This window comes from Salvia hispanica, chromosome 2, assembly GCF_029641045.1.
Source record: "Salvia hispanica isolate PSC_SH4W2 chromosome 2, Shi_PSC_v1, whole genome shotgun sequence".
Classification (NCBI taxonomy): domain Eukaryota; kingdom Viridiplantae; phylum Streptophyta; class Magnoliopsida; order Lamiales; family Lamiaceae; genus Salvia; species Salvia hispanica.
Window position 1 is genome coordinate 20,392,732 of NC_142693.1, and position 21,784 is coordinate 20,414,515.

Sequence of the window (21,784 nt, forward strand, 5' to 3'; positions counted from 1 at the left end):
CTAGATTTTTCGTGTAGGTTCTTTCTAGATTGCAAAAGAGAGTCAAACTGCATAGGTCCATAGATAACTTTATGAATATTAGAATTATCTTTTCTACTTTCTCTCCCTCATTTACTCTATATTTTCAAAAATCTCGCAAAACCCTAACCCTAGGAAACTAGGATTTCATCTCCTTCACACTCGCATCGGCGACAACTTGCCATCCAGCTGCCGTCTGTTGTCCTTTCCTAGGTACCTCTGGTGCCACACACATACACACACATTTAATTATGTATAAGAACTTCAAAAGTTGTATGGATTGGTTTTGCACATCATATTTAATGAAGGAGGTGAACATCAAAAATATATTATTGTCAGTAAATTTTCACTTCAAATACACAATATATTATGATTAATGCAAGTGTTCTCAACAATATCTAGGTTTTCATTTTCTTTAACCAAATGCAACAGGAAATGATGGTGCAGCCCGACTCTGCCCTCGCATTCATGGGCCAGCCTTACAGGGCCGGTGATCCGCCACCAGGAGGTGCCAGTGGCGGGACATCCAAGCGCGGATCCCACGCTGGCATCCATGTCTGGACCGGAAACCCCGACAATCCTTTGAATGAAAACATGGGGAACTTCTACTCTGCAGCAAGGGACCCCATCTTCTACTGCCATCACACTAACGTCGACAGAATGTGGACCGTCTGGGAAGACCTCCCGGCTGATTACCCTAAAACCATCGATGATCCCGATTTCTTGGACGCGGCCTTCATGTTCTACGACGAGAAGAAGAACCTCGTGCGCGTAAAGTCCGCAACTGCTTGGACACTACACGCATGGGATACACCTATCGATCCGGCGACTTTAGGCCATGGAGGTACTACAGACCACCTACGAGAGAAGTCCCAGCCAACGTCCAACAACTATCTGAAATGGTGCAGACTGCGGCCCAAGCCTTCCCGGCCTCGCTCGCGGAGACAATAAGGGTTGTGGTGCCCAAACCGGCGAAAGGAAAAGCGGACGAAGTGCTCCTCATCCAGGGCATTGTCACGGACAACAGCAAGCTCATCAGTTTCGATATCTACGTCAACGACGACGAAAACAGCACGGATGAGGCGGTGAGTGCGGAGCGTGCCGGGAGCTTCACGCAGGTCCCGCACAGGTCTAGGAGCGCGGAGACTCCCAGCGACCTCCGCATCATCTTGACTGAGCTCTACAAGAATATTAACATTGCGGATGATGATGATATCATTGTCGTCACCATCGTTCCCCGCTCCAACGGCGACGCTGTCACCATTGGTGGTGTTAAGATCGAAACTCGCGTTCCCGCTGCTTAGTTAGTTCATTCGCCGATCTTTCTCAGTTTCTGCTTTTGCTTTATGATCAATCAGCCTTTGTTTCCAATAACAGTGCATTTTCGGCCCTGCTTTCTTTGTGTTTTCTATGTACCAATGCCGAAACGTTGAATCATTTCCTTTGATTAATATAAGTCTTTCTATTATCTGGTAGAATATGTGCAAAGGGGTGCGGTATGTTGCTAACTCTATTAAAATGTCAACGTAATTATGTGTTGAAATTTTAATGTTATCGGATTGACATTTTTAATACACTGCGTTGATGAGTTAACAGAGTTAGCAATTGATCACTCCTCGTGCAAACAAATTAGGTTTTCCTTATACATGTAAATCTACTCTCTAAGAGTATTAAACACATATTCCCTCCGTTCTTTTTTAATTGAGATATTTCTTTTCGGTACGGAGATTAAGAATAGTACGTTAAATGGATGATGAATAAAGTACTAAGAGATAATAAAGTAAGAAAGATGAAAAGAGAATAAAGTAAGACTTGAATTTACTACTTGCTAAAAATACAAATGACGGAATTATATTAGAAATTTCCAAAATAGAAAAATGGTTCAATTAACAGAGAATGGAGGGAGTACTATTGAACGTAATATATAGATCTATTCCATCCATCCTTTCTCAAACATGGCGTCAGAGAAGGAAATTTGAGGCTCAGAGAATTCTCTTTTGGGGTTTGTATACTAAAAGATGATTCGAGCGTACATGTCTTTGTACAGTCAGCTTGTGCATGTATACAAGAAACGCCACGTCCACTTGTTTACCTATTTATGTGAATAAATAATATAATATAATGGTTTATTATTGAAATATGATAAACAAGTCTAAGGATTTTTACAAAGAAGGTCAAGTAGGGAAATTCGATGAATCTCCTCATGAGTTTTCCAGTAGGGGACTTGGCCAGATCTAATAAGAAGAAAAACATATTCACAACCTAGATAGACTTTGACTACCTATTGGTACGGTTGCGGTGTTTGTGATAATTCTCTCTTACCTAAGAAGAGATTAGTAACACCGGTGTGGTAAAGCATTGAAAGGATCTAATCCGAAATGTATTCTTTATTGCTATCTACTGAAAGAATATATTTCAGAAAGTTTTAGTATTTTCTAGTCTATGATATTAATATCAATATTGTTTATTCAATCAAACGTCACTTTGACTTATCAATATGTGAGAGTTTGTACGTAACTCAAGTTCATGATATCTTGGGTGGTAGTAATTGAATAACATGAAGGTATTGGAATATTATTTCATAGAATTCGCGTGCCCAGTGTGGTATGATTAAATCCCTAAGGGGTGATCCCCAAGAGGTGTTTGAAAAAGGAATTTATTATTTAGAAAACTGCGCAGTTGGAATTTATTCCACGAATAATAAATAAAGTTTCAAACTAGAAAAAATCTTTGGAGAATTAATTTAATTCTAGTCACATAGCAGACAAAAGAATTAAATTGACGGATCAAGATAATCTTAAACGCGGGAAATATTATAAAATAAAATGGACCCAAGTTGTTTGTAATTTGGTGATTTAAGTGGGAGTGCAATATTATTCATTAGTGGAACAAAATAATATTCCATTGATAATATATTAAATCATGGGTCATTTGTTTTAATTAGTAATTTATCTAATGGGTGAGCCCAACACTTAAGTCATTCCATGGATCCCCTTACTAGCCCAATAAGGTCCACTATAAATAATGAATGAAAGGGAAACCCTAGCACACAATCCAAGACACCTCAAACCCTAATCCTAGGAGGCAAAGTCGGCGCCTCCCTCTTCTCTCTCACTTGTCTCGATTTTTGTGCCTAGCACGTGGGAGAATTAGGGTTTTGATTATTGTTCTTGATCTATCCTAATTCATAGGATTAGATCTAGACAATTTGGTGTTTGTATTTGGGTTTCCCTAGATCCATTCAAAGTTATTTAATTGATTATCTAAGATCCGCCCACACGGATGGAGAATCAAGGACAAGGGAATAGTACGGAAGATTCGTGGTCGATAAACCAAGGATCTCCGGGTGGTGCAGCTAGCAACGTCAATCCAATGATGGATTATGAGGTAACAATCGAATCTACATCGAATATGCATGATTATGTGTTTATTTGATGTTATATCTATAGATCTATGTTTATTGCATGAAATTAGAGTCGAATGTATAATCACCTAAATAAATCCGTTAAGGACCTGTTTGTTTTCCGTGGGCAATTAGGCAAAAACAAGACTCAATACAAACACTCACATATAACACATACTATACATACATACTGATAAGGACGCCAATCTTGAGCCTCAACAGCCCCAGGACTCAGCGACGAAGCCATCGAACAACTTCAGCACGGGGCAGCAAGGATCGAACCATCAAGTATGGAGGAGGAAGCAAGCACGACTCAAGATGAGGGTAATAGGCGATCAATGAGGAAAAAGACGCGTCCACCAAAATAGGTGTCACGACCGCCCTTTTTAGGGTTAATAAATGCGAGTGGTCGCGAATAATGGGACTTTAAGAAATGATAATTTTCTAGGGTTTCAATAAAGTGTTTGACCAAGATAATTAGTATTCAAATAACAAGGGAAAATCAGAGTAAATTTTCAAGCTTCAAATCCAAAGTCAACCGTTATCATAATTAATGATCCAAGAGTGAAAAGAGGTTCAAAAGCGTAATGGAGAAAAACAGTCATAATTCAGTCATAATTCAGCGGAAGCATTCAAGAGAAAGAGTAACGCCATGTATGAAGACACGACGCCCCTCGGAGTTCAAAATAAATCCAACAAAAATTTAGGTTCGACTCAACACTACCCAAGCTCGTCGCTGCTCAACCTGCACATAAAGAAAACACATGCAAGACTGAGTACTATAAAATACTCAGTGGACTAATGCCGAAAACATTTTAATAATTATGCCATCCATACCATAGTGAACTCGAGTTTTGCATTTAGAAAAGAATATCATCGAGTATCACAAAAATAATTATGTAGATTGGCCCGTCAAACAATTTTCCCATTTTCTCAACAATCCATCAAACACAACCTTTCCATGGTGTGACGAAAGTGTGGCCACACTATTCGCCCACGAGACTGGCCGACTAGCAAGGACGACTCCCTGTCTCAACCGTGTACACTAGCATGATAGGGTTTGCGGCCTTACTCAGACCCGAATTCGTTTACATAGCCCTATAGCCTAATGGAGCGAACTCACAAACTAGGCATCAGACACACAACATCATCAAAATAAGCACATGCATGACATAACATTTAAACCACCCTTATAACACCATAATCATGATTTCAAAATATTAAAGAGTTTAGGAAATAAAGCCCACCTCAAGTGCTTAGTCCGAAATTATTTTCTTTCCCTTGATATCACTTCTTGCTTGCAAAGAAACACCTTTAGCATTTTAATAATACATAGATCAACATAACAATTCAAATAAATAAATGAGATGCATGCATCCTATATCTCAAATTATTTTCTTGATCAAGTTTACAAAATTTTTTCCAATTAGAGACTTGGTTATTCCGATTAATTTCTGTCGCACTATATCAAATTTAAATAACCCAAAAACTCAAAAAAAGTACTCCCCTTCTAGCCTCATACATACACCACATTTCCCATTCCACTTTTAAACTCAAGATAAGTTATGAATTTGCTTTCATGAATTAAAGTCCGATTCTTTAATTCAGTTTGCTTCGATTAGTAGACTGATTACAGATCGTGGTAATTGTTTTGATTATGCGATTTGATTGAGTGAAAAACATGCTATGCAGTTCATGGATTGTGGAATTAGATTAGGGAAGAAGATTATACCTGTAGACAGTGAATGAATTGGCTTAGCAAGGATTGGTTTATTCTCTTTCTCACTCACGGTTGATTGGGATTGGGAGAAAGTAGGCTTGTTCTTCTCTATAATCCTGTGTAATGGATGGTCCTTGAATTATTGTGAAAGGAAAAGGTGTATGAAGAATGGTGTGCGATACATTGAAGATTGAGATCAAGAATTTGAATTGAATGGAATTTCTCTGCTCTCTCTCTCTCTAGCTCTCTCTTCTCTCGCGAAACCGATCTCTGTAGTGAATTGAGAAGGAGTGAAATTGTGTGATCTCTGCAGTGAGTGAATTGAGATGCAGTGAATAGTGAATAATTTACTGTTCCCAACATGGAATTGAGTCCAATAAAGGAATTATTAACCACCGTGATTTCAACCAGCATCAATTATTCAAACAGCCACGTCACTTAATCAACGAAGTTGACTCAGTCAACACACAACCAAAACTCCAACTCAAAACTAGGTCACGAAAAAATATAACCAAATTTACTCGCCAATTAATCCACGAACTCAACGACATTAAAAGCATTAAATGCTAAAAAAAAATTTAGGATTCAAAAGGTGCAGCGTTACAATAGGACTCACATTCGGTGTGAGCACGAGTTTCAAAAAGTGTAAAGAATACTGAGTTGGAAAAGTTAGGGAAATATGTGGCTCACTTTTTTATATTGGTTTTATAATAAAATGTGAGTGGAGCGAGTTAGTGGATTGTGAGGCCTACTTACCATTCATGGTAAAAGTGAGGACTCTTATTGTGGGAATGACCGAAATGCCAAAATGTGACCCTTATTGTGGGACAACGAGAATATTTTATATAGGATAAATTTTGATAAATCTTTTCGTTTTTTTTAATTTTTTCCCAAATAGTAAGTCGAATCAAGCAGAGTCCGAACTTTGTAAATACCAGAGTCCATTAGACAGTAAAAACATTGAGAATTAAGAAAGGAGTAAAAATTTAATTTCTCAATCTATTGAGCGAAAACTTCGATAGGATCTGGCACCCTATAACATATAATGCCAGAGCTAGGATTTTGATGAAGAGGGCTCAAGTAAATATTAACAGTGGTGAGATATTTATCGGTGTTAAAGTTATTGGAAGTAGTAGCGAAACTGACAAAGTTAACGACTTTTTGATGATGGGTAAACAATCTCTATCCATAGTTTGCATAACCACAAAATTTCAGTCAAACTACTCGATGATAGTAATTTATATATTTTCAGGTGGTCCTGCGTGTATATATCATGTTATACAATTGAAATATCATTTTGTATTTCTTGATGATACATGTGCCCTTACTAGAAAGGGGAGAAGAAGCCGACAACAAATAAAATAAACAATTTAGGAAGAATCCCAAACCTATATTTAATATATGGAACCAACAACATGTGCACGAATTATAATGCTACTACTTGAATAATTTAGAAATGAATTAGTGACCTTAGCACATGCCATTAATTGTTCAATTTTTTAATCATCTACTAAATAATTAAATGTACACCTTCTGTCATCGTGCGTCGTGCGAGTGGTGATGGATAAGAGTCTTATCCATCATATAAAATAGATTGAAACAATGAAGAAAAAATAATTAAAGTCTCATTTAATATCATTCTTAGTTATTAAATTTATGTGTTTAATTTCATAGAAACATGAAAAGGAATTTGATTCCTAAAAAGTTAAAAAGAGAAATAGTTATGCCCAAAAATAGTTCTCTTTTGCTATTTTTGTCTATTTTTAATAATTTATTACTTGTACATGTTACACTATTAACAGACTGTTGATGTGGGTTCCATCATCAACGAACACATTCAAATATTATTATTTTTCTTTCTCTTTTGTACTCTGCCAGTTTTGCTTAATTTGTGTAGTCCCTAAATAAGTAAAAATACTTACATATAATTTTTGTCTAACTTTAAAAATCATAATCCTAAAAGTCATTTTTCCAGATAACTTAACTTTTCTACCTTATAGTCAATCCGTCCCGCCATAAACAACACGCCTCTTTTGATCACAAGATTTAAGAAATTGATATATTAAGAATTAAATGGAGAGAGTAAAGTATGATAGAGACAAAAAGTAGAAAAGTTAAGAGAGAAAAAAGTAAAATGACTCGTGTGTTATAGGATGGATCGAGGGGGTAATTAACATGTTTAGCCATACTAGTGACAGATCTGTCTCATCAAATAAAACTCATATTATGTGCTAGCACTACCCTTATGTAAAATATAAAATGATTAAGAACACTTCTTAGATCATTTAAACGTCTATTATATCGATGTGTTGATGATAATATTCGTAATTATGTGTGGAAATATTCTAATTTCTGAATTCAATTAAATAGGGCATGGTGCACATGGCATTGAATGCTAGCTTAATAAGATTAAGTATATAATCTGACATAAAAAGAATAGTATAATTCTTGCTGGCATCCTGCTTGTAGATGATTGAGGCATCCACCCAATATTAATTTGTTGGTCTTTGGCAAGTGTGCACCGGTGTTTAGGGGAAGAAATCATTAATAATGACCTAACATAAAAGTTACCGTGGAGAAAAGATAAATGTACATAAATTATAGATGTACATAATATCCGTAAATTTTTAAATTTAAGTGAATTTAATTAAAAATTAGTTTTGTTACTTATTGTATTATATGTAGCAATAAGAAAGAAGTGATATAGAAATTTTATGTCGAATCATAACATGATTTTCAGCTTGATTTGAATTATTTATACAATATTTAATAAGAAAATATTTTTTGCTTAAATATTTGTATATTTAAGTAAAAATTTAAATTTTTTTCAAAGTGATGCAAAATGATTAATATAAAATTTATTTTAAATTAATTAATGTTTATAAAACGACTTTCAATGTAAAATGTTAAAAAAAGTTCAGTTATGTACGTACAATTATGTACGTTTATCACTAAATATTGTTCAAACACTTTTTAAGGTACTTTTAAATTTGACATCAGACACTAGTTTGTTCATATTGAGACAATCCACCCAAAATACGAAGTATAGACTAATAAAAATATTCATTTTAAGATAATAAAATTTAAATTAAAGTGTGAATGTAGAGAGGATGGGTACGGTATACTTTATAAAATTGTCATATAGTAGCACATAGCCATTTCAGAAATTTCAGATTGAGGAAATATTATATCATTCCCTTATTGGATTTTTCGGTACTACCAAACTTATATGACAAATTTTCATCATCGATAGCATATCTATATTTAGGTTTGTTGTACCAAATCCGATATATCATTCTTTTACAATATGCCGAACTTTAGTACAAAATAGTGCATACCAATTTTTATGTTCGCTCACATATGATAGAATATTTGGTATACCGCGGCATAACAAAGTCTGTACTGTGGTCGTAACGAAATCTTCTGATACGATATAATACTGTGTCGAAAATCACACTATACCACATTCTCAATATTTTTTCAATACGAAAAGTGTGATACAACACTTTTTCGATCTGTTGTCCCACTCTTGCATGCATGAAACTACGAGATATATCCATTGGCGAAACACATTTTATGTGTGAGAGGGCTTAAGCCCCTATTAAGCAAATTTGTGATTTATTTTTATACAGATAATATTATCAAATTTGATACATTTTGTGTTAATCATTGTGAAAAAGTATAGCTCCTATACAAAAATTATTGTCTCATTCAAAATTTAAAAAGTATAGCTCCTATGAAAATAAATTCCTGCATCCGCTATCGATAGTCTATTCCACTTAGCAAAGCATTAAATAACGGAACTAACCTACCCCTTATTTCCTGGATCTACTAATATTGTAAAATAACCTCGTTAAACACATGCTTGATATATGTGTAAATTATTATTCAAATTGGTTGTATATCCTAATTGTATCACACATTTTCCCAAGAGAAAATTGCGCCACTTTTGTCGCGTTGCATGTGATTTATCTGTACTTCATATAATTGTAGTCATGGCCTTTCGATTAATTAAAAGGTTACAATATACTCCCTCCGTCCCAATAAAGTTGAGTCGTATTCTTTTTTAGTCCGTCCCAACAAAGTTGAGTCATTTTCTTTTTTAACAAAAGACAAAACATCTAATCACTTTTATTGTATTCGATCATTTACTTTACTTTCTCTTATCTTTTACTTTTTATATCTCTCCTATTTATTTAATATAAATTCTTAATTTCCGTGCCCAATAGTTTTGTATCAACTTTCTTGGGACGGAGGGAGTATCAATTCTTTTACTCCTAGAGTATTTCCTTATATGGTATTTATTGCAAATTTTAAAAAATAGAACGAGAAGAAAAAAAAAATAGTTAATGATAATTATTTCGAAGTATATGTATTCCAGTAGTTCTTTGATGCAAAATGGAGGAAAATAATTAGTATTTTTAACTCTTTTCCACACTTTCTCATATTTTGTAGAATAGATTTTCGGTCATATATTCCATCCTATCATGATATAAAAAAAGATGGTGATCACTAATTTTGATAAAAGTATTTTATTTTTCTTTTTTATGATAAAAATACAAAAAAAAATGCCACAAAAAGGGTATATTTTATGTATTAGCAAATAATTACAAAAGTAATCATGAACATATAACTAAATAAACATATGGATTACTTATCCAATTTGATACGATATGTATTTATGTCGGTGGTCGATATTTGTATATACTCTGGCTCAAAGTCCACAAAGGTAAAGGCGTGCTTTCGCTTCATCTTATTTTTATTGCCTACAAAAGATACTCCCTTCGTTCCTTATTAATACATGCATTCCTTTTCGATACGAAATTTAAAAATAGTGTGTTGAATGAATGGTGAAAAAAGTAAGAGCGAGTAAAGTAAGAGAGACGAAGAGAGAATAAAGTAAAAAGGAGAATTACTTTTTGCTACAAATATAAATGACTCAGTTAACTTGGAACTTTCCAAAATAGAAAAATGACTCTATTAACATGGAACAGAGAGAGTGACTATCACAACTAGGGGGATAACTGCGAGAGATCGTAGAGAAGATATTGATTCGTTCGCGGGGAGAATCCCTTCGAGCAGCCAATTATCGTTCAAATAGGGCTGAGCAAAAAAATAAAATGCATGAATCAAAGAGACGATAAAAATAAGATAAATCTGATATATTCATTGGCTTGAAGAAATTAACAATGTCTCCTATTCATAATAGGAGTATTCTAACTTAATCAGAAAGAAATAAACCTAACTTACTGAACAAGAAATAAATATGCTAGAAAGATATATTAACTAAATAATTAATAAGACATGAGGGATATTCTTGAAGATATTCCCGTATCATACTCCCTCTGTCCCACAAAGATTGATCCATTTTTCTATTTTCGTTCGTCCCGCAAAATTTGTCCCATTTCACTTTTTACCTTTTTTGGTAGGGGACCGACCCTATATTCAACTAACTCATTCCTACTAACATTTTATTATAAAACTAATATATAAAAGTAGGACCCACATTCCACAAATTTTTTAAACTCACTGTTCATAACATTTCTTAAAACTCGTGTCCGGTCAAAATGAGACAATCTTTGTGGGACGGAGGGAGTAATAGAGTAACTGATACAGACTCCATATACAGCCTGCCTCCAACAACATAGTCGAGCTTGCAAGAAGAGAGTTCGGAGTCCAATATTCCTCCTATCGGGCGGCACGAGGCTCGATGTTCGGTGATGGCCTTCTGCATCGAGCAAGAATTGTGTTTTAAACTAGGGTTTTGCTTTCAATGGTGGAGGAGAGGAGGAAGGTCAGTGTGATCTCGTGGATTCTCGAGCTTCTAGATCTGGCATTTGGTTCAATCGGTGCCGGAGGAGGAGCTGTGGATTCCAGTGATTGTTCCTGCTCTGGTTGTTGGAGGTCGCTGAGAATTTCCATGGCGTATTCGAAGGGATTGAGCTGTGGCCTGTGGGACTTTCCACATTTTCTTCTTTTCCCCTAACTTTTATTTTTTAATGTAAATATATGAACTATGATTATTTTTTTATTTTTTCCCCAACAAAAAATTTTAGCCAAATTAAAACATGTTATTAGCATGTAAATACACTAACTTTCGACATGTGATGGTTTTTTTCTAAAATTTTCCTATTTCCAATTCAAATATATAAACAATGAGATTTTCTATTTTTTTTTCCAATGAACAATTTCAATCAAAATAATACTAATAATTTTACTCGTTTTCTAAATTATACTCCCTCCGTCCCAGAGAAGTTGGCACACTTTCCTTTTTAGTTTGTCCCACAAAAGATGTCACATTTCCATTTTTGGAAAAAGTTCTCTCTCACATGAATATAAAAATTATATTTTCTCTCTTCATTTAACACATAAAACAAAGCCTTCCAAAATCCCGTGCCATTTTCAAAGTATGCCAACTTCTCTGGGACGGAGGGAGTAGTTATTTTAGACAAAAATTTTAGTAATTATATTTAACTGTCTAATCTCTTGAAAAAATTAACAAATTTTAAGATATTTGTTATATTTCCCTTCCAAATTTCATTTGATTAGAATGGTGTTTGTTTTATTTTTACATACTATTGCTTTATTTTCACGATTTAAATGATCATGTAAAAATTTGCATAACTCATATTTTATTTAAATGATGTTATTTTAAAAATGTTATTGAATTCAATATTATTTTTAAAAGGAGTGAACTACATAAATGGTACCTAATCTTTCACTTTCGCATATAAATGATACCTGAAAAATAACCCTAGGTACCAAACATGTGATATTATTGTTACGAAGGATATTTTTGGAAATTTCAATTAAACAATACCAAACATGTGATTTGTTTTTTCTTTATTTCTTATTTCTTTTTTTCATTTTCTTTCTTTTTTCTTGATTTCCTTCTTTCTTTTTAGTATTTTATCTTCCTTTCTTCTTTCTTTTTTCTCAGTAGTTTATGTTTCCTCTTTTTTTTCTCTTTTTCTTCTTCTTTCTTTTAGTATTTTATGCGTACATCTAATTGCATTCATAATATAAATAAAGAACAAAATACCTAATTAAATTAGTTATTTAAAGTAATTAAATCAATTGAATATTTATTAATAAATTATTTTATACTTAGTTTAGGGTTGAAACACCTAACCAAAAATATTCAACTCTTTATATCATTATGAATACAATTCACAATTTTAAATTTTTATTAAGACTATATTGATTAGTTATTAATTTAAATATATAATAATAATAATAATAATCATAATTTATTATTATTATTATTATTATTATTATTATTATATGATTCATAAATTAAATAAATATTCTATAATTATATAATAAGTACTAGTTTTTATTATTATAACAATAATATTATTATAATAATTAAATATAATTATAACTATAATTATAATTAAGTATATTTGAATGATATTAAGAAATAAATTAATTATTAATTTATAACATCAACATAATAATAATAATAATAATAATAATAATAATAATAATAATAATAATATTAATTAATAGTAATAGTATAAAGAGTGAGGAGAAAGAGAATTTATTATAATACTATCATTTTGGTACTAGTTTCGTGTATGCCCAAAATATCCTTTATGACACAATGGGAAAATGTGTTTGTTTAGAGGGCATTTTGGGGTGAAAATTGCATCAGGTACCAAAAATATGATTTATAGATACCAAAAACGGTACTATAAAATAAAGATCGGATACCAGGGTTTTGATATATGAAGACTAGATTTAAATACAGAAACGCAGAACAAAGTCATACGTAGGGCATTTTTATGTCATAGATAATTTATTTTTAGGTCATGCTAACAAAGCATGACCTAAAATGATCTTAACATGACATAAATCCAAATCTTATAATATGAACTAAAACTACTTAATTATGACCTTCCGTGTTTTTGATTAATTATTGACCATTAGATCATCTAATCCTAGGGCTAAGATTTGGGCTGCATTTCTGGATTTAAATGCATTCTTATTTTGATCATCTCCCTCAAGTACTATTTATGTTCTAAAGTAAAAGAACATATACAATTTATGTAGTTCACTCTTTTAAAAATTCACTCTCCATAATTTTTGATATAGTGTATATAAATATTCACACCTAAATTATAAAAAAAAAAAAACAAAAAAATCTAATTCTTTATATCCGAGCCCGCCGACATCACCACGCCCATGGTATACCCGAGCTGCCCCAAATTGCTGCCGAGCCGGAGACTATGTTTAGTCAAGTGATATTTATCTTTAATTATTACTGTACTAATTCTTTATCATTGAGTCGAACAAATTAATGTAATCGCGATCCTTTCTAGATTTTTCGTGTAGGTTCTTTCTAGATTGCAAAAGAGAGTCAAAGTGCATAGGTCCATAGATAACTTTATGAATATTAGAATTATCTTTTCTACTTTCTCTCCCTCATTTACTCTACATTTTCAAAAATCTCGCAAAACCCTAACCCTAGGAAACTAGGATTTCATCTCCTTCACACTCGCATCGGCGACAACTTGCCATCCAGCTGCCGTCTGTTGTCCTTTCCTAGGTACCTCTGGTGCCACACACATACACACACATTTAATTATGTATAAGAACTTCAAAAGTTGTATGGATTGGTTTTGCACATCATATTTAATGAAGGAGGTGAACTTCGAAAATTGTACTGAAAATATATTATTGTCAGTAAATTTTCACTTCAAATACACAATATATTATGATTAATTCAAGTGTTCTCAACAATATCTAGGTTTTCATTTTCTTTAACTACATACTTTACGTGAGCACTATTCTCGTTTAGTTTACATTTAAAATATTAGCTTATTTTATACTAATCTTTTTACTTGTTTTCGTTAAATACATGCATGCACATATAACATACTATATGAACCATTTAGCTTGTTTATTAATAACATATAAAGTGGAAGTAGAGCCATTTAGTCTTTATATGTATAAACACTGACAAATCGGCAAAAGGTTAAATTATGCAATTGATTAGCTGGTCCAAAAATGTCATTAGTTAATTAGTTGCTGCGTGGGTTACATTAAATATTGTATGATTAATTAGATCCAGATCATTTATGAGTAAGTATTTAATTCAATTAAGCATTAAGTAGGTAGCTAGGTCTTGGGAAATATTACTATAAATAGGCATGCATCCTCACCAAATAAATCATCTAATACCGATTTTAAGATATAATTAAGGATGGCTTCTCTTCAATCTTCCTTCACGGTTCTGGCCACCAAGCCCACTCCCAACCCCCGCCTTTCCCAGCTCAGGGCAAGGCGGAGCATGGTGTCATGCAGCACCAGCAACGGCGGCCGTGTAGACCGCCGAAACATGCTGCTTGGCTTAGGTGGTCTGTACGGTGCTAGCAGCCTCGTCCCTGGCCGTACAGCCAGGGCCGATCCGCTTTTACCTCCCGACCTGAGCACGTGCGACCCGGAAGGTGCCTATATTCCCGAGCGGTTGAATCCTGACGGTACGGTTAATACGCCTGCGATTCAACTCGACGTCAACTGCTGCCCGCCCTACACCGACACTATCACTGACTACGAGCTCCCGCTTTTTTCCCAACCTCGGACTAGGCCGGCCGCGCACAGGATGACGCCAGAATACTTAGAAAAGTACGAGGAAGCTATCAGGCGGATGAAGCAACTGGACGAGGATGATCCCAACGATCCCCGCGGGTTCACCCAGCAAGCCAACATCCACTGCGCTTACTGCAACGGCCCCTACGATCAAGTGGGCCACCCAGGCGTCGATATCCAGGTTCACAACTCCTGGATATTCTTCCCTTTCCACAGGTGATAATGACATTAGTCATATACCAACAGTTTCAGTTCTCTCTTTACATCGATGATGTGAGATATTTAATTTTTTTTTTTTTTTCAAACAGGTGGTACCTGTATTTCTTTGAGAGGATCTGCGGTGAACTCATCGGAGATCCCACCTTCGCCTTGCCGTACTGGAACTGGGACCACCCCGATGGCATGCACTTGCCCGCCCCCTTTTCCGTGGGCTACTCACCACTGTACGACTGCAACCGCGACCAGAGGCATTTTGGAAACGCGATCGTGAGCCTGCTCCCTGGTAGACCTGGGGCGATTGAGACGAATCTCAACCAAATGAAGGAGGAAATGATTAATCAATCTGTATCCGCCATCACATTCATGGGCAAAAACTACAGGGCCGGAGATCCGCCACCAGGACCTGCCAGACGCGGGACATCCGAGCGCGGGTCCCACGGTGGCGTCCACGTGTGGACCGGAAACCCTAAAAACCCCTTCAACGAAAACTTGGGGAACTTCTACTCTGCAGGAAGGGACCCCATCTTCTACTGCCATCACGCTAACGTCGACAGAATGTGGACCATCTGGGAAAGCCTCCCGGCCGATTACATAAAGGCCATCAATGATCCCGATTACTTGGACGCGGCCTTCTTGTTCTACGACGAGAAGAAGAACCTTGTGCGCGTCAAGGTTCGCGACTGCGTGGACTACAAAGCACTTGGATACGTGTACGAATACAGCGACATTAAGCCATGGCTGAACTACACACCACCCCGGAGAGAAGTCCCAGCCAACGTCCAAGAACTCACAAAAACGGCGCAGGCTGCAACGCAAGCCTTCCCGTCCACTGTCGCCGAGACAATCACAGTAGTGGTGCCCAAACCGGCGAAAGGAAGGGCCGACGAAGTGCTCGTCCTCGAGAGCATTGTCACAGACAGCACCGAGCTCATCGCGTTCGATATCTTCGTCAACGACGACAAAAACAGCACGGATGAGGCCGTTAGTCCTGAGTTCGCGGGGAGCTTCTCGCAGGTCCCACACAGGTCGAGGACCGCCGAGACCCCCAGCGATCTCACCATCGTCTTGAAGGAGCTCTACAAGAACATTAATATTGCAGATGAAGATGATTTCGTTGTCGTCACCATCATTCCCCGCATCAATGGCGAAGCTGTCACCATTGGTGGGATCAAGATCGTCCCCCTCGCTGCCGCAACTTAATCCATTCGCCGAATCCTCGCTTTCAAGTTGAATGTTTCCAATAACAGCGCATTTTCCGCGCTGCCTTTCGTTGTGTTTTCCATGTACCTGTGCTGAAACGAACTATCATTTCCTTTGATTAATACAAGTCTTTCTATTATGTGTTAGAATTCAGGAGAACAAAATTAACTTTACTTCCCCTATAAACATGGATATACAAATAGTTACAAACAAATTATTGTTCACACAATCATATAATAGAGTTGCATTTCAAGCAAGACTTGTGTTTTAAACTAGGGTTTTGCTTTGGAAAAAAAAAGAAGTTCACTTTCTCTCTCTTCTTCTTCTCACAGAAAAATAAAAATAAAAATAAAAATAAAAATAAAAATAGAGTTCGCGGACATCATCAGCCATGGCGATTAGGTAGGAGGAGCAGGGACGGAACTAGAAATCTATATAAGCCGGTGCTAAAAAATTTCTAAAAAGTAATACTCCATATGCGTATATATATTAGTACAAAATTATAATTCACAAATCTCACATTTTATACTTTTGTTACATACTTATAGAATGATAATAAATTTCGAATCAAATATCAGTAGTTTATTTTTATTTGGATAATAATCATTTAAGTTATAAAGTTTATTTAAATAGTTTCATAACATTTTAAATCAAAATACAGAATCACGAAATTTCAAGTTTTTAAATGATCTTATCCGTATATAAATATTGTCTTATAAAAATGTTGTTTCAATACAAAAGAAAAGGAGAAATGCATCATTTTGAACATCACCAAGAACAAAGTATTTTGTACATGAGATAATATTAAAAAAATTAAAAAATATATTTAATAGTTTCATTTCAAACTTCTTAAACTGAATAAAATTAAATTAAATTCAATTATTTAAATAACTATTAACACTTTTCAAAAGAAATACTACATCTTTTTTGAAATAAGTTATTAAAATACTAGGAGTACTATTTAAAATATGAATTCAGCAATAAACCTTAAATGCAAATTAAGTACACAATATTCTTTCAGATCATACTATATCGAAACAAATGAAAAGATAATGACACAATATTTTAATTATTATTTCTCCAAAATCCAATATTTATGAATCAAAAGAAAATACCGGCACAATATTTAAATGATTATTTCTCCAAATCCAATTAACCACAAAAAGGAGAAAATTCTATAATGGGTCCCATATTTGCCAACGGTAAACTAAACCCTGCATCTTTTACCCCTCTCTCTCCTCTCCCCCTCCTCTTTCACACGCTCTGTAAAAAAAACAAAAAACACATTCCGATCTTGGAATTCTTCACGCAAGCATAGGTAAGGGCAGGTCGGCCATGGTGGATGTTGGGTCCGGCACCGGCCAAGCGCCCGCTGGAGCGGCGGCTTGGCCTGTGCTAGGTCCGTCCCTGAGGAGGAGAGGCGGTAGATTGTAGACGCCGCTGGGAGCTTCTCGGATGATGAAGATTGGGAGAGTTTCGGTGGAGGAGGAGGAGGAACTGTGGGGGAGGGACGTGAAGCCGTTGGAGTAATAAATAGGAGTAGTTAAAGTGAACAAAGAGTAAAGTAAAAGAGATAATAAGGAGATATGTTTACTTTTTGCTAAAAACGTAAATGACTCGACCATATTAGAACTTCTGGAAGTAGAAAAATGACTCGATTAACATGGAATGGAGGGAGTACCATTTGTGCCGCCAAAAGTGGTAAATCAATTTAAAATGTTACTCCCTCCGTCCCACTTTAGGAGTCCCGGTTTACTACTTTTAGGTGTCCCACTTTAGGAGTCCCGGTTGGAATATTCCATAATTGGTAATAGGCCCCACATTCCACTCACCTTTTTTCACTCACATTTTATTATAAAACTAATATATAAAAGTAGGACCCACATTCCACTATCTCTTTTCACCAACTTTTCTTTATATTTCTTAATACCCGTGCCGAACTCAACCGGGACTCCTAAAATGAGACGGAGGGAGTATTAGGATGTCAATACACCGACTTTCGGCATTTTCTGATGTTTTCCTAAAAGTTTCCTTTTTCTAATTCAAATATATGAACAATGAGTTTTTTCTAATTTTTTTCCAATAAACAAACACTTCTAAATCATAATTTTAGTTATTTTAGTGCAATAGTTTTTGTATTATATTTAACTAAATTTTTAAGGATATTATCATTAATTAATTAACTAGAAGCATCCCCAATAGGGATGGATGTCCCAGCGGACAAGCCCACGGACATCCCAAAAACATCTCATGCCACGTCATATGAACATCCTACTGCGCTACAACGTCATAAGGACAAAGGACATCCCACTGCACAATCGCGGACATCCCCAAGGACCCAACGGACAAGCACAATAATAAAAATTCACAAATTCACAAATATGCAATTTATGAAATTAAAATTTCGACACGAATAGGGGAAAATGCAACCACTTTATTTCAAAAAATACATACATATTTAAATTAAAAAAATACATAGTTAACCGAAAAAAAAAACACCCAAAACCAAAAACGATTCAAACAAAGTACATGTTATGCCTTGAATCTGTATAGTTTGCATCTAGCCGAACGACGACGGTATGATATGTTTTTGTTTTAGGCCTTCATTTTCGACGATCATATTGTGCATGATGATACATGCGTTAGCCGGTCACTCATCCGTGGTGCAAATGAAACGAAGTGCAACGAGCCGTATATATAGAGTTTTGAAAAAAAAAATCGAGTCACCACAATAGCGGACGAGATGACAGACATCCCAACAGACATCTGCGCATGACCGTAGAAGACCTCTCATCCGTCCCGGATGTCCGTCGAGCTGATGTGAGCCCCAATAGTGGACGTTCCGGACGTCCGCCGGGACGTCCACTATTGTGGATGCTCTTAGGACGTAAGAACCTAGTGAAAAGTTAGAAATGTGTACACGTTGGATTTTGAAATGGTCTTTTTTTATGAGATAAACTTTTTATAATTTTATACATATAATATCAAAACATGATGCTAGCTGCCTCCACAGCCACCATCGCCACAGCTCCCTCCGCCAGTAACAGCAGCCGCACCAGCTAAATAAGCCTAAAATTTTTATGTACTAGGTGACAACTTGACATTGACTTTGGAAATTACTCACTTATTTGTTTGTGGAAATGCAATTGTGCTTATGTGATACTTCCTCCGTCCCGGCTAAGATGACACATTCCTTAGCCGGCACGGGATTTTAGGAGTTATTGATTAAAGTGTTTAATTGAGAGAGAGAAAATGGGTGTAAGTATTAAAGTAGAGAGATAAAGAAAGATGGATATTTTAATAGGAGTGATAAAAAGTGGTTGAGTGTATTAACTGGAGAGAGAAAGTTTCCAAAAAAGGAAATGCGTCATCTTAGTTGTGACAAACTAAAAAAAAAAAACGTCTCATCTTAAGTGGGACGGAGGGTGTAGTATATTTTTGGCCCAATTATTATTTTTATTGAGGCCCAGTACTAAAGCCCAAAACATACTTAAACTCACTAACCTTTGAAGTATAGGCCTAGAAATAAAGCCCAATTGTTTTAACGATTTTTGAAAACCATAAAAAATTAAGCGGGAATGTGGACAAAATTTTCTATTGGATTCTGAAGACACGTAATGTGGGTCACTGTGTGCACAGAAAGAAATAACAGGTTTCCTAGGTCCAGCAAATCCGCTAGATCACACGGTCTAGGAACTCACTGGTCGTTGGGAAATCCTGGTCGTCGGACACACATAACACTTCTTCAAAAACCCTCAACCACTTATACTAAAACCTAGCACAGGGAAGTAGGGATCGATCCCACAGAGATGGATGCGTAATAATCATGCTCAAGGATTTGGGAATTATTTTTGGGTTGGCTGCTGCCACGCATTTTTTTGGGTTGAGGAAATTAAACTAAACTTGGGATTTTAAACTGCTACGCTAACAGCTAGATCTAGGCGAAACAGCAAAAGCATGCACGTAAACAAGAACCGAAATAATCACTAGATCTGAGAGACTATTCTAAATTACCTAGATTTGGGAAATAAACCGACGGTGGGGACCATAACTGAAAAAGCAGAGTACGGACCAAAAGCTGGATAACAACTAACTAAGGTACTAACTAACAGTGACATCATCTTCTTCAACCAATTTGCATAAAAACTCAGAAGAAACAAGTATGAACATAATCGGAAACAGAGCAGACTGGATTTTAACGATTAAATGAAGAACAATTAAGAACTAAACAGATCTACGGATGCTAGACGAAGTAAAACAGAAAGTAAACAGAAAACTCAAAATCCATGCATAACTCGACTGCCCATGTTCAAATCTAACCTCGGATGCTGAATCCACTCGGGATCCAAGCATCCGACACAAACTCCAGCAAAAAAAAAACATTCCATAACTTCAGATTCAACCAACAACCTCCGATCAACAACAACACCGCAGATCTACAGCCAAATTCCCCAGATCGAGCACCAAAGTGACAGAAACAGAGATCAACATGCAACTCGCCGAAATAAAAACTCTTAACAGCAGGATCAACGTAGATCAACACGAAATAACACAAATATAACGAAAACTAAGAAATGCATAGATAATCAGTAACATCAACAACCAAATCGACTTCCAAAAGTGAAGTTCGAACGAAATAGAGTGCAAAAGAACCGAAAGTAAATAGATTGTATCTTCGCCCTCACGCGGACGGTGTTACGACGGAATTTCTCTGAAGATTTGACCCCTTGAAACCTAAACTACCCCAGAACTCCCATTTCCCAAGTGTGTGTGTGTGAGCTAAGAGTGAAAAAGTTGTATATCTTGTGTGTTGCATGCTCCTCTATTTATAGGCGTTGAAGTGGGGCCCAACGAGGTATAGATAGACTTTGTTGCCCTCAGCTATTGACTCCCTTCTTCTAGCCTTCTTTTCGTTAAATTCTGCTCACTTCTCCTTCATTCTTTCGCTAGTCCGTTCCCTCCAGCATCTCCTGGATCTAGCGATTCTGTCACACACCTGGCTTAGAAACTGTGTTAGACCCAACAAAATATAGTGTTTTTCACATATAACCGATGCATGAAATTAGCCTTATCAAACTGCTCACACTTAAACCATACTTGTCTTCAAGTATAAAGACATGAAAAAGAATAAGGCGAATTTCAAGCAAGGTTATCCCCTGACCGACTCTTTAGACTCTAGACATACTCCTAGACCTAGACACAATTTGAAACAAAACACTTAAGGAAAAACATACAAACACATAAACACATAAACACATATGCATGAGCTAGCTTCAACTTTTAGGCAACCGTCCCCACAAGATTAAGGTCAATCCAACAGGCTGCATTCCTCCAAATAGGCCCTTTCCCTTCCTCTACCTAGTCAATCTGTCAGTTCGTCAACATAGCCTTTTACTTACCCAATTATTGGATTCACTCGATCACTCATTCCTCACCAGGGATGTTAGGATCGATTCTCTCTTAAGTTATTGCCACACCACTGAAGCGTCGGGTTATGAGAGTTTCCTCCTTTTTTCCTGGGTCAGGTTATTATCGTTCCTGCCCTTTAAACAACTTCCCCCTGGACTTCGTCCAGCTTATACCTCCTTTTTTTTCATATATATTTTTTTATTTTCTTCACCCTTTTTTTC

General features: G+C 35.8%; 1 protein-coding gene and 1 pseudogene across 1 annotated transcript; both read left to right on the forward strand.

Moving 5' to 3' along the window:
• Window positions 1-441: 441 nt before the first annotated feature.
• On the forward strand, window positions 442-1,322 carry LOC125188863 (polyphenol oxidase, chloroplastic-like; annotated as a pseudogene).
• Window positions 1,323-14,342: 13,020 nt separating this feature from the next.
• LOC125216681 (polyphenol oxidase I, chloroplastic-like) lies at window positions 14,343-16,293 on the forward strand. Its single transcript, XM_048118443.2, has 2 exons — window positions 14,343-14,951; window positions 15,044-16,293. Exons 1-2 carry the CDS (start codon window positions 14,350-14,352, stop codon window positions 16,152-16,154), a joined length of 1,713 nt encoding a protein of 570 aa, XP_047974400.1. The 5' UTR covers window positions 14,343-14,349; the 3' UTR covers window positions 16,155-16,293.
• Window positions 16,294-21,784: the final 5,491 nt, after the last annotated feature.

Excerpts from the sequence above, each read along its gene's own strand:
- LOC125216681 (XM_048118443.2), top strand. The coding sequence starts at position 14,350 with ATGGCTTCTCTTCAATCTTCCTTCACGGTTCTGGCCACCAAGCCCACT. Across the intron at positions 14,952-15,043 it reads ATATTCTTCCCTTTCCACAG|GTGGTACCTGTATTTCTTTG; the intron begins GTGATAATGACA and ends TTTTTCAAACAG.